The sequence below is a fragment of the Talpa europaea genome (assembly GCF_964194135.1).
Source record: "Talpa europaea genome assembly, chromosome: 12".
Classification (NCBI taxonomy): Eukaryota; Metazoa; Chordata; class Mammalia; order Eulipotyphla; family Talpidae; genus Talpa; species Talpa europaea.
The window spans coordinates 83,357,235-83,373,532 of NC_140079.1; the positions used below are offsets into that span (position 1 = coordinate 83,357,235).

At 52.7% G+C, this 16,298-nt stretch overlaps 1 protein-coding gene across 1 annotated transcript; it reads right to left on the reverse strand.

Annotated features, from left to right (window-relative positions):
• Positions 1–12,271: 12,271 nt before the first annotated feature.
• On the reverse strand, positions 12,272–15,550 carry ACTB (actin beta). Its single transcript, XM_084251541.1, has 6 exons — positions 15,504–15,550; positions 14,631–14,759; positions 14,269–14,508; positions 13,389–13,827; positions 13,117–13,298; positions 12,272–13,014 (listed from the first exon to the last, which is right to left on the reverse strand). The coding sequence occupies exons 2-6, from the start codon at positions 14,751–14,753 to the stop codon at positions 12,871–12,873; spliced, it is 1,128 nt and encodes a 375-aa protein (XP_084107667.1). The 5' UTR covers positions 14,754–14,759; positions 15,504–15,550; the 3' UTR covers positions 12,272–12,870.
• Positions 15,551–16,298: the final 748 nt, after the last annotated feature.

The window sequence follows — 16,298 nt, forward strand, 5'->3', positions numbered from 1 at the left end:
AATCATTCCCAGAGCCCACCCAAGACCTAGAAAGTTCAAATCCACAGAAGGATTCGAGCAGGGATAATCCTTACCAGGCAAACTGGACAGACCATCTCTGCCACCAAGAGCCTAAGACTTGCCCCTCCTGATCCCCAAGGGCAGGTTTATCAGAGTAAGAATGCCATTGCGGGGCCTACCTAGTGGCACAAGGGGTTAAGACACAACCTATGAAGGCTATCTGCAGCAGCTGCAGTACAAGCATTAGATCCCCAGCCAGGGAGCAACCCACATGGCACAGCAGAGCTCTCCTGACTCGCCCGCTGCTCCCCTCAGCAGTATGTTTCAGTCAGTCTGCCTGTTCTGTTCCCCACTCTGTCTCTGGTGAATCCTCTCACCCCCCCTGCCCCCTACACACACCTCTGGCCTGTACCCCTGTTCTTGTATGCATAAATAAATCTTTAAAAAAATATGTAGAAAATAAGCTTTTAGGAAAAGAAAAAAAAGAATGCCATTGCAAGGCCTCCCTGGTGGCCTAGGGGTTAAGCCTCAGCACTATCACTCTACAGCCTGAGTTCAATCCCCCACTAGGGAGCTAACCCACATGGCACAGACCTCTCCTGTCTCACCCGCTGCTCCCCTCAGCAGTGTATTTGGTGAATCCACCTGTTCCGCCCCCCACTCTGTCTCTGGTGAATCCTCTCACCCCCCCTGCACCTCTGGCCCCAGTTCTTCTATGCAAAAAAAAAAAAAAGCCATCACAGAGTGATGAGAAGGCAGGGCAAAACACTTGTGAAACACTCCAGCAACATGTAATTCCTACGATTACACTAACCCTGAATTTCTCTTAGAGCAGCCTAGGGGAAAAAATAAAACAAAACAAAACAGGAATGGAGTTCTGGCTCCTTTCATCCAGTCTGAGCACATCCTATAAGGTTATTTTTTCCACATGCTGTGACTCCAGCGCAGGGGCCTGGGTATGAAGGGCTGGTCAGGATCAGGAGCTGGCACCCAGGCTGCAGGTCAGATTGGTCCCCTGGATCTCCCAGCAGGCGATCCTGAGAGGTGACTGCTGAGTTTGCAACAGTTGAGTCTTTTCCTTGGAACTGCAGTTTCCTGAGTCAAGAATCCTGTCTTTTGTTCGTGTATCTCTCACCCAGGTAAAGTTGCAAACCTTGGCCAAGCAAGAGCAAAACAAGCCACCCAGAGAAAGGAAAGAGGCCTCAAAGATGCTTATTTGTGAAATAAAAGTATAGCCTAGAAAACCTAACCTCTACACACACCCAAATACATTAGTATTTGCTCCCATCTGCCTCTCAGGATAATGTATGGTCAGTCTCTGGGGAAACTGAAGTAGACCCATTCTCCATCTTAAAAAAATTAGGTAAGTAGCCCAAGATCAGAAGGCAAGCAGCACCAAAGGCCGGGCCTGATCAGTTGAGCCTTCTCTCAACACTAGAAAAGGACCTGGAACTTCTGGAAGGTCCAGGCCCAACACTTCCTGGAGCGTCCAGAAATTCCAATTCAGGGGCAGGGAACAGATAATCTTTTTTTTAAAAAAAAGATTTATTTTGCTTATTAATGCATACAAGAACTGGGGTGTAGGCCGGGGGGTGGGGAGGGAAGTGAGCGGATTCACCAGAGACAGAGTGATTTGTTTGGTTGCTTGCTTGACTGGTAACAGTCAGTTGGTAAAGATCAGGGAAGGAATTTTTTTTTGGTAGTTAGAAACTGAGCAAAAGAAGCGAATCGACTGAAATACACTGCTGAGGGGAGCAGAGGACAAGCCAGGCAGGAGAAGTCTGCTGCACCATGTGGGTCAGCTCCCTGGCCTGGATCAAACTAGTGCTGCAGACAGAGTGATAATGCTGAGACTTAACCCCTCACACCACCAGGGAGGCCCCAGCAGGTGATCTTTATAAAGCACACCTGGGAACCATCCTGCTAGAGCTGGTAACAACCACCTGAAAGTGATTCGAAGAGTATGGGCTTGGGGTTTCCTTATTTAATAGACTGTCTTAGGTAGTTTTCAGAATGTGTAAGGTTTCACCTTTTTTTTTTAATTAAGCAAAATTAAGTCCTGAAACCTCAGTTAGCAACTACCAATAAAAAATTCCTTCCCTGATCTTTACCAAGTAACTGTTACCAGTCAAGCAACCAACCAAACAAATCATATGATTCATAAATTAACTGACAACATGGGCCTCCCGGGTGGCGCAGCTGTTGAGTGCGGGGTTGCGAAGCTGCCCGCAGCCTCCGCAGCGCCAGTTCTATCCCCCGCCGCTGGGTGAGGGTCCCACATGGCGCGCAGACCTCTCCTGCCGCCCGCTGCTCCCCTCAGCAGTGTACTTGGGTCCTTCTGCCTGTTCTGCTCCCTGCTCTGGCTCTGGTGAATTCTCTCACCCTCCCGCACTTCTGACTGTACCAGTGCTTGTATAAATAAATAAATAAATCTAAAATAAATAAATAATCCCTCCCAAAAAAGAGGTATGCTGTCAAATGAATATCTTTAAAAAAAAAAAAAAATTAACTGACAACATGTTTGGAATGATTTTTTTTTTTTTTTTTGTGGGACCCTCACCGGTGACTGGGGATCGAACTGGCGCTGCAGAGGCTGCGGGCAGCCTCACAACCCAGCGCTCAACCACTGCACCACCAGGGGAGGCCCTGGAGTATTCTTTAAATAACTGGAGAAGGGCCTCCTCTGGTGGCGCAGTAGTTGAGCACTGGGTAGCGAGGCTGCCCACAGCCTCTGCAGCACCAGTTTGATCCCCAGCCACCGGCAAGGGTCCCACACACAAAATAAATAAATAAATAAATAATTGGAGAAAGGGCTGGGAGAGACAGAGATGAAACAAAATCAGTTATGTGTTAACTACTACATCCAGGCAATGGGTACATAGAGCTTCACTCTTTCTCAAGTGTGTGTAATCTAATATTATGACAAAAACTAAAACTCAGAAGTCATCTGAAAGATTTTCACTCTTCTTAGGCCTTAAATTGGCATTTTCTGCAACGTTCCCCTGAGACATAGATAGCACTTATAGCTCCAGACCTTTACACAAGCCATTCCCTACACCAGACAGGCCACTACACAAAGTAAAGAACTACTCTTGACCTTCTCAGCTCAAATACTCTCCTCAATGAAGCCCTCCCAGCTTCATCCACACACTTAACTCACACTCCTCCTCCTCCACAGCAGTTCCAGATGTTCTCCCACCTCTCACCTACTCAGATAAACTGTAATGGTTTGCTGGATTATCACCTCACTAGGCCAGGTAAGAATCATTAAACCAGGTGTAACAACGCCCACTGCTTCAGAATCATTAGAGGTTCTATTACAAATGCACAGCCCTACTCGGATACCCTATGCATAGTCCTGGAGGTTACGTGACTTTCAAAATCAGAGCACTCCATTCTGGTGTCAGACAATGAAGATGGTTGCAAACCTTAAGAAAAAAATTTTTTTAATTATTGAATTGTATACTTTCAAAGCGTGAGTTTATTAAATAAATTAAAAATTAGACCATCCCAGAAAAAGGGACCTTGTGATCCACATCCAGGGTGGAAAGAGACTCCACTCTCATCCCAAAAGATTCTAACAAAGCAACAGATGCCTGGCTGGCCAGGTCATCCAGATGTGCTTCAAGGAACCCATCAAACAAAGTACCAACCCTGGTTTCCCACCCACCCCCACCCCCCACCCCCGCCCCCAAGCACACACAACTGACTAGAATTCAATAACACAGCCAAGCTGCCCCAGGAGACTCTCAGGGAGCTGTGCCTGCTGGTCCTTTATTCCTATCACTAGTCTGCAGGTGGACAGGGGAGTTCTCCCCTTCACTCAAGGGGCCCCAGGAATGACTTCTTTGTCAAATTCACTTCAAATAACGATAAACTGTCAGCAACCCCAGCCATCCCTCCACCTACCCAGGCCCACCAATCCCAGGGCCACCAATCCCGTGCCCCTAAGACTTACTATGAAGTGTGTTCAACAGCCTGAGGCGCCAATGTTCGAAACACAAGCACACATAAAGGTAGGCCAGAGGTAACAAAAAGAATACACTATTCAGAGGCCAGACCCTCCACATCCTGGTCTGCAGAGAAAATATCTTGCACCACTTTACAGGCACTCAGTGGGATTATCCATCCCACCTTATTTGTGGAGCATTGGGGAAGGAAGTTCAAGCTAAGTCACAAGTCCCCCCATGAAATGCTTTTTCCTCCACTACCCCCCAAGTCACAAAGCAAGCAGGCGCAGAGAAAAGTAAGCTGGAATGACACCGAGGTTTCTGAGGATGAGGGAGAAATGGACAAGGAGAGGGTATGTCTCGGAAAAACAGGGACATGGGGAAGGAACTGGAGGCCTCCAAGAGGAGCTGAAAACTGGGGATTGAGAGCCAGAGAAGAACTCTGGCAATCAGGAATGAGGGGCTGGGAAAGGGATGGAAAACCGAAAAGGGAGAGATCTCTTGCCTTCGACAGGATAAAGACCTGGGGGACGGGATGGAGTAAGAACAGGAAACGGGTAAGGCCAGCGTCGGGATGGGAAGGAAGAGGCAAGGCCGAGACCACGGTCGGACAAGAAGGACCAAGCCCGGCGACGCCAAGATTGGGGTGGAAAGCACCGAGCGGGGCGGGGGTCTGGGAGGGAAGCTAGGGCCCGGCCGAGGTCGTGATGGAAAGGACGCAGGGGGACCGGGGTTGGGATGAGAGCGGCCGAGCCGAGGCCGCCGGGCAGAGAGGAAAGCAGAGAGCGGCGCTGGCCGTACCTCTCCGAAGCTGGCCATGTCGAGGGCGGGCCAAGCCAAAAGCGCCCGAGCCGCAACCCGGAGACCGCCCGCCTGGGCGGCCAGGGATGCTCAAAGCCGGCGCGTCCGCGATTCCACAGACACCCCGGCAGGGGGCGGGGCCGCCCGCCACTTCCGGCGCCTGCCGAACGCACTTCCGCTCGCCCGTAGTCGTGCCGCGCGCTGACGCCATGTTGGGTGCGGCACCGCCGTAGGCACTCGGAGTGCGGGGTGAGCCTGGCAGGGTCCCAAGGCGCCCGCGCTGCCTCCCTGACCTCATCTCTGTGTCTCCGGCCCTCTGCACGCGCCTTTCCAGTCGCTCTGGCTTTCTCCTGCCTGCCCGGCGCTCGTCTGCCTCCAGGCGTTTGCATCTGCTGTTCAGATGCCTGCAGTGTTCAAACACCACATTGTTGGAGAGCCACTCCTGACTCCCATGCAGAAAATAACATCACCTTCTGCCCATTGTCACATACACATCCCTAAACTTGCCCTTCAGCCTGCGTTATTTTTCTCCATAACTCTGCACCATTTGACCTATGGAGCCAAAGGGGCAGGGGGCAGACGGGGGTGCTGCCCCAATAAAACGGAAGGCAGCAACAGGATTTCTCATAGCTGGGATGAACCTGTATGTAGTAGACACTGAAAGTATTTGCCGGGGAAATACACGAATGATACACCCTCTCATAACCCTTCACAGGTAACAGTCATTGACCCTAAGTCCTCAATGTCACTGATAAGTTTTTGGAAACTGCAATTTGAAGCAAAATAATGTATATGGAAAAGCACTAATAACACCCTTCCATCAATTTCTGCTCAGATTTTTTTTTTTTTAAAGATTTATGTATTTATTTATACATGCACTGGGTACAGTCAGAAGGGCAGAAGGGTGAGAGAATTCACCAGAGTCAGAGCGGGGAGCAGAGCAGGCAGAAGGACCGAAGTACACTGCTGAGGGGAGCAGCGGGCGGCAGGAGAGGTCTGCGCGCCATGCGGGACCCTCCTCTGGTGGCCGGGGAGCAGCCGGGGATCGAACCGGTGCCGCAGAGGCTGCGGGCAGCTTCGCAACCCAGCGCTCAACCACTGCGCCACCGGGGAGGCCCTGCATAAATAAATAAATGAAAATCATTTTAATAAAAAAAAGTACCACTACTGGGGTGGCTTAAACAACAGAAATTTAAACAACAGAAATTTATTCTCTCCCACTTCTGGAGGATGGAAATTTGAAATGAGATGTTGGTTGACTGGGCCATGCACCATACAAAGGCTCTCCTTGCTCCTTCCCAGCCTTTGGTGGTTGCCAGCAATCCTTGAGTACTTGGAGCTCTTTGTGGAGTTGCATCATTCCAAGTTCTGTGTCTGTCTTCATGGGGTTCTTCTGTGTGTGTGTGTGTGTGTATGTGTGTGCGCCTGTGTGCACCTCTCCTCTTATAAAGACACCAGTCATGTTTAACTTGGGACCCACCTTAAGACAGAATGACCTCATCTTAAAGACTAATGACATCTGCAAAGGCCTGATTTCCAAATAAGGTCACACTCTGAGGTTCCAGGTGGGCAAGACTCTTTGGAGGACACTATTCAACCCAGAACATCAAGTTTCAGGTAACACCCTCCCTGGGCCTCATTTCCCTCCCACCTCATAGGGTGGAGTCAATTACTAGTATCAAGAGGCCTCTGTAAGCTCCTACTGTGGGTGGACCATTGTGGGGCAGGCCCAGCCCTTGCCTCTGGTTTAATCAACAGTAAGTATAATGTCAGGCATAACAAACTTGAGTGTTAATGGAGGTTCCCATATATCCATGGAGCCCCAATGATGGTACCATGTTCTGACCCAGGCAGCATCCAGGGGGCCTTCACAGAGACCCAGGTGTCTCCTGCAGTCTTCCTGACTGACTGGTCCACTCCTTCCCCCCAATAATCTGTTATCAGTTATGTTTTCCAAAGTGGTGAACTTGTTTCTTTTCTGTTCCCCATTAAAATATGCCATGGTAGGCAACTCTCCTCCCCGGCCGCTTGCGACTATGCAGGTGTCTCCTTTTTTCCTTTGCCCCAATAAATCTTGTCCTTTTAAAATGTTAAAAAAGAAAAAGGGCCTCTCTGGTAGCCTACGAATTAAGCCTCAGCTATCACCCTACTGCCTGAGTTCAATCCCCAGCCAGGGAGGTGACCCACATGGCGCAGCAGACCTCTCCTGACTTGCCTGCTGCTCCCCTCAGCAGTGTATTTCAGTCAGTCCACTGTTCTGCTCCCCACTCAGTCACTGGTGAATCCTCTCAAACTCCCCAACCCCCCACAAAAATAAAGATAAACACTTAAATAAAATAAAATGTAAAAATATATAAAACAAATATGGCTGGGGGGGTCTTGATAAACATCTGTCAAATAAATGATTGATTTAACAAGATAATGCAGGTCCAGCACAGAGGAATGATTCAGCAAATGGAAGCTGTAGCCCAACTACTATCATTTATTCTAATCAGGAAGAAGTCCCACATTTCATAGGCACCCCAATTCTGAGGACCATTTAAATTGGAAACCGCTGAGTATTGGGCTTAAGGAGACCAGACAGGGAATTGGCTCCCACACTCTCACAGGCCTTCCGAGGTCTAGGTGACACGTCTTCACAATGTCTCCAAAGGTTCATGATCTGAGAGCCCACACCTGGGGTACTGGCCTGGGCCAGCTCTGAGCACTTCACCAAGAGCCCAAGGTAGAATCTGGAAATGATGCAGGTGAAGGCAGGTGGCTCCCGTCATCCTTCCCTCCCCTCCAGTTCATCTAGAAATGGGGTCTGGAGAAAAGGGCAGCTCTTTCCTAATGTAAATGACAGCGGCCGCCATTCCCAAGCCACTGGTTTATAACTGACACTTTCCCATTAAATCCATGAGAAATGGCACCAGACACCCTGGGGAAGACCCTCTTCTCACACATTCTTGTACAAGAGGACACAGGTGAGTAGCAATACTGGAATTTAAGCCCACTTAGTCTCTGTTTCAGAACCCAGGGCAGAGTGAGCCCTTCAGTCTAGCCTCCCTAACTGTACTGCAGGACAGAGAAAACCTCCAGGTGGTGGGAGGATGTGGAGAGGGGTAGCTGGATCCTGTGAAAATGGTCAAGGTGGGGACAGGACCTTGCTGACGCCCACTAGGAAAGCCTTTTCAGATGCTCTTTCTGTTCCAGACATAGTGCCCCCCCACCCACACACAAAGTGTTCCCCCTCTCCACCTTCCAGAGTGCTTCGTTCCACCAGAAGCCCTGCCTTCCCTAAGCTACTCCCACTGCAGCCACCCAATCCGAATGACCTTTTAAATCTGCACATCTCGAGGATGTCCACACACAATCCTGCATGGAGAGGTTTATAACAGCTTTATTCATAACTGCCGACACTTGGAAGCCTCCAAGATGCCCTTCAGTGGGTGAACCCTGACAAAGGAATATTATTCGGCTGTAAAAAGAAATGAGCTTTCAGCCAGGAGAAGACACAGAGGAGCCTTCAATGCATATTACTAAGTAAAAGAAGTCAGTTTGAAAAGGCTACACACTGCAGGATTCCAATTCTGTGACATTCTGGAATAGGCAAAACTACAGAGACAGTAAAAAGACTAAAATTTGCCAGGGATGAGCGGGGAAGATGAACAGGTGGCGCACAGAGGAATCTTAGGGCAGTGAAGCTGCTCTCTACGTCTCTATAAAGGGAACGTACCTGTTATTATCCATTTGTCCAAAGCCATGGAATGTACAACACAAAGAATGAACCCTGGGCCTCCCTGGTGGCACAAGGGGTTAAAACACAACCTATGAAGCTATCGGCAGCCTCTGCAGCACGAGTTCGATCCCTGGCCAGAGAGCTACCCACATGGTGCAGCAGACCTCTCCTGTCTCATAGGCTGCTCCCCTCAGCAGTGTATTTGAGTAGATCAGCCTGTTCTGCTCCCCACTCTGTCTCTGGTGAATCCTCTCACCTCCCATACCTCTGGCCTGTACCCCAGTTCTTGAATGCATAAATAAATAAATCTTTAAAAAAAAAATAGCCACTTGGTACTATGTGGCCCCTGCAAGGGACAGCAATGCAGGACTGGAATCTCCATGAGGGCAAGGGCAATGTCTCCATGTCCCTGCTGTATCCCCAGTCCCAGCACTGTGTGGCTACTCAGAATATATATTGAACGCAGAATAAATGACAACACCAACCACTGGCAAGGTGGCAGGAGTATGAGTGACTCCAGCCCTGGTGTCCCTTGCCTGCTTCCAGGCCAGAATGTGTGTTTGCATCCTGATACTGCCATCTCGGTGCTGCTTTACCCTAGAGCCTCAGTTTCTCCCAAGGATGACAATTGCCCTGCGACAGAAGGTTTGCTCTGGCCCCAGCGTGACAGTAGGTGTGTCCAGGTATCCCCACCTCGGGGGCTCCAGGAATAAACCAGATAAGGGGAGGACTAGAGTTCCAAACCCCTGCATTTTGCAGAATGTCCTAGCCGCTCAGAAAGGTCTTTTGGGTTCTATAAAGGCAGGGGGTACTTTGCAGAGGAGGAAGATGTTCCTTAAAAGGGTGACCCTCGGGGGCCTCCCCGGTGGCGCAGCGGTTGAGCGCTGGGTTGCAAAGCTGCCCGCAGCCTCTGCAGTGTCGGTTCGATCCCTGGCTGCTCCCCAGCCACCGGAGGAGGGTCCCATATGGCACGCAGACCTCTCCTGCCGCCCGCTGCTCCCCTCAGCAGTGTACTTCGGCCCTTCTGCCTGCTCTGCTCCCTGCTCTGGCTCTGGTGAATTCTCTCACCCTCCCGCGCTTCTGACTGTACCCAGTGCTTGTATAAATAAATAAGTAAATCTTAAAAAAAAAAAAAAAAAAAACTTACTAAAAAAAAAAAAAGGGTGACCCTTGGGGCCTCCCTGGTGGCGCAAGGGGTTAAGCACCACACTATGAAGCAATTCACAGCCTCTGCAGACCGAGTTCGATCCCCGGCCGGCCAGGAAGCAACCCACATGGCGCAGCAGACCTCTCCTGTCTTGCCCACTGCTCCCCTCAGCAGTGTATTTCACTCAGTCTGCCTGTTCTGTTCCCCACTCTGTCTCTGGTGAATCCTCTCAACCCTGGCCTGTACCCCAGCTCTTGTATGCATAAATAAATTAATTTAAAAAAAAAAAAGGTGATCCTCCCATGTTTATAGCTGCCTCATGGGGGAGCCAGTCACCTGTGCTGCCAGGCCAGGGGGAGGGCAAGCCGCAGAGAGGGCAGGTGGCAGGGGCCCTGGGGTCTTGGCAGGGTGCTAATTCTGCATTTATGTGAAAAAAAAAAATTTTTTTTTCCATGGTTTTCCACCATGATGAATCTGACTCTGATCTGTCCTAGAGACAGTGACCAGGTTTTGTAGGCATCACAAACCCCAGCTTCCTCCCATGAGGTGGGTTTCCCTGGAATCAGTCACCTGTCCTGGAGCCTCAGGTTTCCTACTGTCAGATGCATACAGGACAAGACAGGAGCTATGTGGCGTCCTCTGGCTTAGCCCAGTGGGGACGGGTCAGGGCCTTCACTCTGGGCCAGGTATCCACGGTCACCTCAGCTGTAGGCCAGGAGAGAAGGAACAAAGCCTAAAAGACTTTCAAGGCCAGTTGTGTGTCTTGGCTACACTTCTGAAGCCTTTCAAAGCAAAGAATGATTGGCACCTGTTCACACCACCCAGCTCTCCTGTGTTGCCACTGATGTTTCCACAGCTCAGATAGGACTTGGCCTCCAAATTCACATAGGGAGCAGCGGTCCGCCCATGCTCCCATTCTGCCCTGGGGTGATCTCCAGGTCTCCAGTCAATCCACCCCACAGTCTGAGACACCCCTCCCCGCTCCCCCGCTCCCCCAACTCCACCTGCCTGAGGGACTCTTGTCCAGCTTCCAGGGCCAACTTTGGCCTCCCTCCCATGGGCCACCATCTGCAGCTCCCCTCTCTCCATTCCCCTCCCCCCCCAGTTTATTAACCTTCATTGTTTTTGGTTGTTAAAGTCAAAATGATTTTTAAAACTGTTAAGTTTCTTATTGAGGTATTATTTGATAAATTTTGATGTGTACACCAGGAAACCATCACGTCACACAGAATGGCTCGTCAAATGACTTTGCCTACGTATTTGTCATTCTTCCCATTAAACCAGGCATCTCGCCCCTGCAGCAAACACATCTGACTTCTTCTCCAATGTACCCCCAGCCCTGGTGAACGCCTGGCACACAGTGGTTGGATGAATGAAGGAGCAATGGAGGGAGGCGGGAAGGGAAGGAGTTTCCCACTGACAGCTCCTCCAGGGCACATCTGTTCCCAGATCACCTCAGTGGCCTCAGGCCCAGCACACATGGACAGTCAAGGCCTGTGCAGTAAGTGACACTGCCTCCAGCTCCCAGGGGGCAGGGCTCCCCACCACTCCTACCTTGACCACAGAGCTGGAAGTGGCCTGGAAGGGACTTTCAAACCTGCCTTCTTAGGCCCTGAGGTGAGGGACAGAGCCAGGACTCTAGGGAGAGGGCTGCTCCCCAGGGCACCCTGTGCACATATGTTCTAAACCAGTTAAATCTGTCAGTGTTGGAGGGGGGCAGGGGTGCTGCCAAACTGGGTGCCCCAGTTTTGTTTTGAAAGCCTTCATGTGGTCTTACAAAAGTCTCTCATCTACCTAAAGAGCTAATAACCTTGCACTAATTGTACAAGTGTTAAGCCTTCAAAATTGAATCTACTGGCTTTCTCTCTCACCACCTCTGGAGATGTGGGGTTATCCTTCATGAAGGGGCCCTCCCGCCCTCATTCCCGCTGGTGTTAATCACAGCTTCTAGCAGAGGAAAGGTCAGGCTTGCATTTTTTCTTCCCTGCAAAAGCAAACCAGAAGCTACCTGCAGCACCAGGCAGACCCTGCCCTCCAGAAGCTTGACTGCCAACCCTGCTAGGTCTTGAGACTCTGGGGAGCAGAGCAGAGCAAACCAGCTGGCAGCACTGTGCAAAGGCACAGGCAGTTCCCAGGCTGAGTCCCCCCATCCCACCCAGAGCCTTCTTTGACAACCCTAACTTCCCCTCACTCACAATGTGGGGGTGGGAATTACTCTAGGTGGGCTAGCACCTAGAGGCCACACCCTCAGCCCCAGGGCTCAAGGAAATATAGCAATAATAGTGAAGGTGAGGTGGAGAGGTATGTGGCCCAAAAGCACCCATTTTCTCAGTCTCCCCCTTCCAAGGACACAAGTGACCCATCTGCCAGAAAGTCCCCACTCAAAGACACCCACCAAACCCCATGGACCACCAGATAGATACCCCTAAACCAAACAGCCAGGTCTCCCATTCCCCTGACGCGTCTGGATCTCAGAACCCAGTGAGAAATTAGATTACCTGGGAGATAGGCCCAAAGCCTGGCCAGGATCAGCAGTTCCTCCCAACCCCTGACTGCAGTATCAGGGTGAACACCAACTTGAATTCCCCCAAACTACCCCACTTCCGCAGCACCCAATAAACCCAACAATGCCTCAAAAGCCATGCCTCATTTCTTTATGTGCACTTTATTGAACTGGTCTCAAGTCAGTGTACAGGTAAGCCCTGGCTGCCTCCGCACCTCACACTTCCTAAAGAGGCTATAAAAGGGGCCAGGGGGACAAAAGGGGCCAGGATGATTGACCATCCAAAATAAAAACAAAACAACAAGTATTAAGGCGAAGATTAAAAAAAATTTGGGTTACATAATTTACACAAAAGCAATGCCATACCAGCCTCCTGATGCATGGACTTGGGTGAGGACTGGCCCTGTTTAGGTACAACTGGGGAAGCCTCTAGGAAGGCAAGGGACTTCTTGTAACAATGTATCAAGGATATTTGGAATGACTTTAAAAAAAAACTATACAATCAAAGTCCTCAGCCACATTGTAGAACTTGGAGGGATGTTCTTATCATTATCATCAGGGTATGCTGTCACCCTCACCATTCCAGTTTTGAAATCCTGAGTCAAGCGCCAGAACAAAATTCATTAAAAAAAAAAAAAAAAAAAACGAAAAGCAAAAAACAAATAAAGCCATGCCAATTTCATCTTGTTTTCTGCTGCAAGTTAGGTTTTCTCAAGAAAGGGTGTAACGCAACTAAGTAACAGTCCGCCTAGAAGCATTTGCGGTGGACAATGGAAGGACCAGACTCATCGTACTCCTGCTTGCTGATCCACATCTGCTGGAAGGTGGACAGCGAGGCCAGGATGGAGCCACCAATCCACACAGAGTATTTGCGCTCAGGGGGCGCGATGATCTGGGGAGAGAAGAGACAATTAGCATCAAGACCGTCAATAGTGGTTTGCCTCAACAACCAACCAAGCCCCCAGAGGTAAGCTCAGGCTGGGCAGACATTCACCTTAATCTTCATCGTGCTGGGAGCAAGGGCAGTGATCTCCTTCTGCATTCTGTCAGCAATGCCAGGGTACATGGTGGTCCCACCAGACAGCACTGTGTTGGCATAGAGGTCCTTACGGATGTCAACATCACACTTCATGATTGAGTTGAAGGTAGTTTCATGGATGCCACAGGATTCCATGCCTGAGGGAAAACAAAAGTCAGACTTAGCTTCCAGTGTGCCACATGGGACCTTGAAGCAGAGCAGGGGGACAGAAAGGGTGGCTTACTTACCCAGGAAAGAGGGCTGGAAGAGAGCCTCAGGGCAGCGGAATCGCTCATTGCCAATGGTGATGACCTGACCATCAGGCAGCTCGTAGCTCTTCTCCAGAGAAGAGCTCGACGCTGCAGTGGCCATCTCTTGCTCGAAGTCCAGGGCAACATAACAGAGCTTCTCCTTGATGTCACGTACGATTTCCCGTTCAGCCGTGGTGGTGAAGCTGTAGCCACGCTCCGTGAGGATCTTCATGAGGTAGTCCGTCAGGTCCCGGCCAGCCAGGTCCAGACGCAGGATGGCGTGGGGGAGGGCATACCCCTCGTAGATGGGCACAGTGTGGGTGACCCCGTCACCGGAGTCCATCACGATACCAGTGGTACGGCCAGAGGCGTACAGGGACAGCACAGCCTGGATGGCCACGTACATGGCTGGAGTGTTGAAGGTCTCAAACATAATCTGTGGAAAGAACAGGATGACGTCATGCTTGGGAAGCCACCAAAGGCAGTCAGGCCAGACTGGGGACATGCAGAAAGTGCAAGGAACACAGCTAAGTGTGCTGGGGATCCTGGGACAGGGAGTCACTTCAGACCTATTGTGCACCTACTGAATACACACTCCAAGGCCATTTTTACACCAGTCTCACTGGTTTTGTCACACGAGCCAATGTTAGTACCTACACTCACAACACTTTATGCTTTAAAATACCTAGTCAGAAAAGCAAACACAAGAAAGATTCCATCTGGAAAAAGCAAATAGAACCTGCAGAGTTCCAAAGGAGACTCAGGTCAGAGAAGAAAGTCCTAGAGAATGGCAGAAGAAAGAACAAATGAGAAAGGGCGTGGCACAGGAAGGCAAGAGAAAGGCTGGCTGTCCATGGAAGGCTAGTGGAACACTGACCTGGGTCATCTTCTCACGGTTGGCCTTGGGGTTCAGGGGGGCCTCAGTCAGCAACACAGGGTGCTCCTCAGGGGCCACACGCAGTTCATTGTAGAAAGTGTGGTGCCAGATCTTCTCCATGTCATCCCAATTGGTGACAATGCCGTGCTCGATGGGATACTTCAGGGTCAGAATGCCCCTCTTGCTCTGGGCCTCATCACCCACATAGGAGTCCTTCTGGCCCATGCCCACCATCACACCCTGCGGGGAACCAGCAGAGCACCCTCAGCATGAAGTAGGAACATCACCCAGGAGGTTAGCGCTTCTCCACCAGCTGCCAAGAGGCCCCACCCACCAAAGGAGAACAGAAGCCGGTACTCTACCTGGTGTCGGGGGCGCCCCACAATGGAAGGGAAGACGGCCCGAGGGGCATCGTCGCCCGCGAAGCCGGCCTTGCACATGCCGGAACCATTGTCGACCACGAGCGCAGCGATATCGTCATCCATGGCGAACTGCGAGAGAAGAGAGTCAGGACTTGAGCTGGGGGTCGGAGTGGCGCCGCCCCCGCCCACTTCCGGCGCGCTGCGCCCGCGGACCGCCAGGGGGCGCCGGCGCGCGACCAGATTGGGGACAAAGGAAGCCAGGCCGGTCGAGTTATTACCATAAAAGGCAAACGCTGGTTGGAGGCGGCCCCGCGGAGCGCGGCAGGAAGCCAGGCCTCCGCCCCCTCCCTACGGGGAGCTGGCCCCGCCCCCGCCTCGTTTAAAAAGCGCCGGGCTGGAGCCGGCGCGCGGCGGCCACACCCGCGGAGCCGGCGCGCGGCAAGGAAATGCGCGCAGGCGCCCTCGCGCCGTGGCGACCCCACCCCTTCCGGCTGGCTGCCCCGCCCTCGGCCCAGCTAGAGGGCCCGGGTCTCAGCGCGCACGCGCGGGCGCTCACGCACGCGCACTCGCCTCCCAACCCCCCCCCCCGCCCCGGCGCCACCGCGAAGCCCACCCACCCTCCCGGCGGGGCCAACTGCCCGCTCGGACAAAAGCCCGGCGCCGCCGGGCCCTCCGTGTTGCCCCGGTTCTCGGTAGCGAGCTGGGGACGGGCGCCCCGAAGTGCTGCCCGGGTGCCCAAGCGAGAGGCGCCCGGGCTCCGCTCCCGGGGCCTGGGCGGCGGGCGGCGCGGCGGGGCCCGGGCCCGCCCCGCCCGGAGGCGAGGGGCGCCGGCGCTCGCCAGCGCGGGCCGGGCCGGGGCCGCCGCGGCCTTACCTGGTGGCGGTGTAGAGCGGCGGAAGGCGCGGGCGAGGGGCCGGAGCTCGCGGAGTGGACGCAGTCTCAACAGTGGCTGCGCGGCGCGCCGCCGGGTTTTATAGGGCGGCGCCGCGGCCGCTCGAGCCATAAAAGGCAACTTTCGGAACAGCGAGCGCTGATTGGCCGCGCGCCGCTCACTCACCGGCCTCGCGGCACAGTGCAGCATTTTTTTACCCCCTCTCCCCTCCTTTTGCAAAAAAAAAAAAAAAGAGAGAGAGAGAAGAGCTGGGAGAGAGCGAGATTGAGGAAGAGGAGGAGGGAGCTTGGCGTTGGCCGCCCTTGGGTGCTGGGCCGCGGACGGCGCGGGGGAGGGGCGCCCGGGCAGCCACAGGCCCCCGCGTGGTCAGCCCGCGCCCAGCTGCCCTGCGCTCCGTGTGCCCCGCACCGGACCTTGGGGTGTGGATGTCACTAGGTAGTGGGCACCCCGGGGGGCAGGGGGCAGCATGGCGGGCGGGGGAGGGCCCTGGCTGCTGTGAGTGCATGCCTGAGCAGCAGGCGGGGGAGGGGTGCCCAGGGGAGTCATCTTCTTTCTTGCCAACCTTAGCGCCCCTCCCCTGAAAGCCTGGGGTGGGGTCGGGGGTCGGTGGAGAGGGTTATGGCCCCGGGTGCCCTTCTTGCTAAGTAGGGGGCTTTACCACTTAAAGACCTGAGGTTGATGGGTGTGGTGTGACCTGAGGAGTCTGGGGGCGTGTAGTGACTTAACAGTCTCAGGGACAGAGCAGATGGTCGCAGGGGTGCAGGCCACCCCCCACC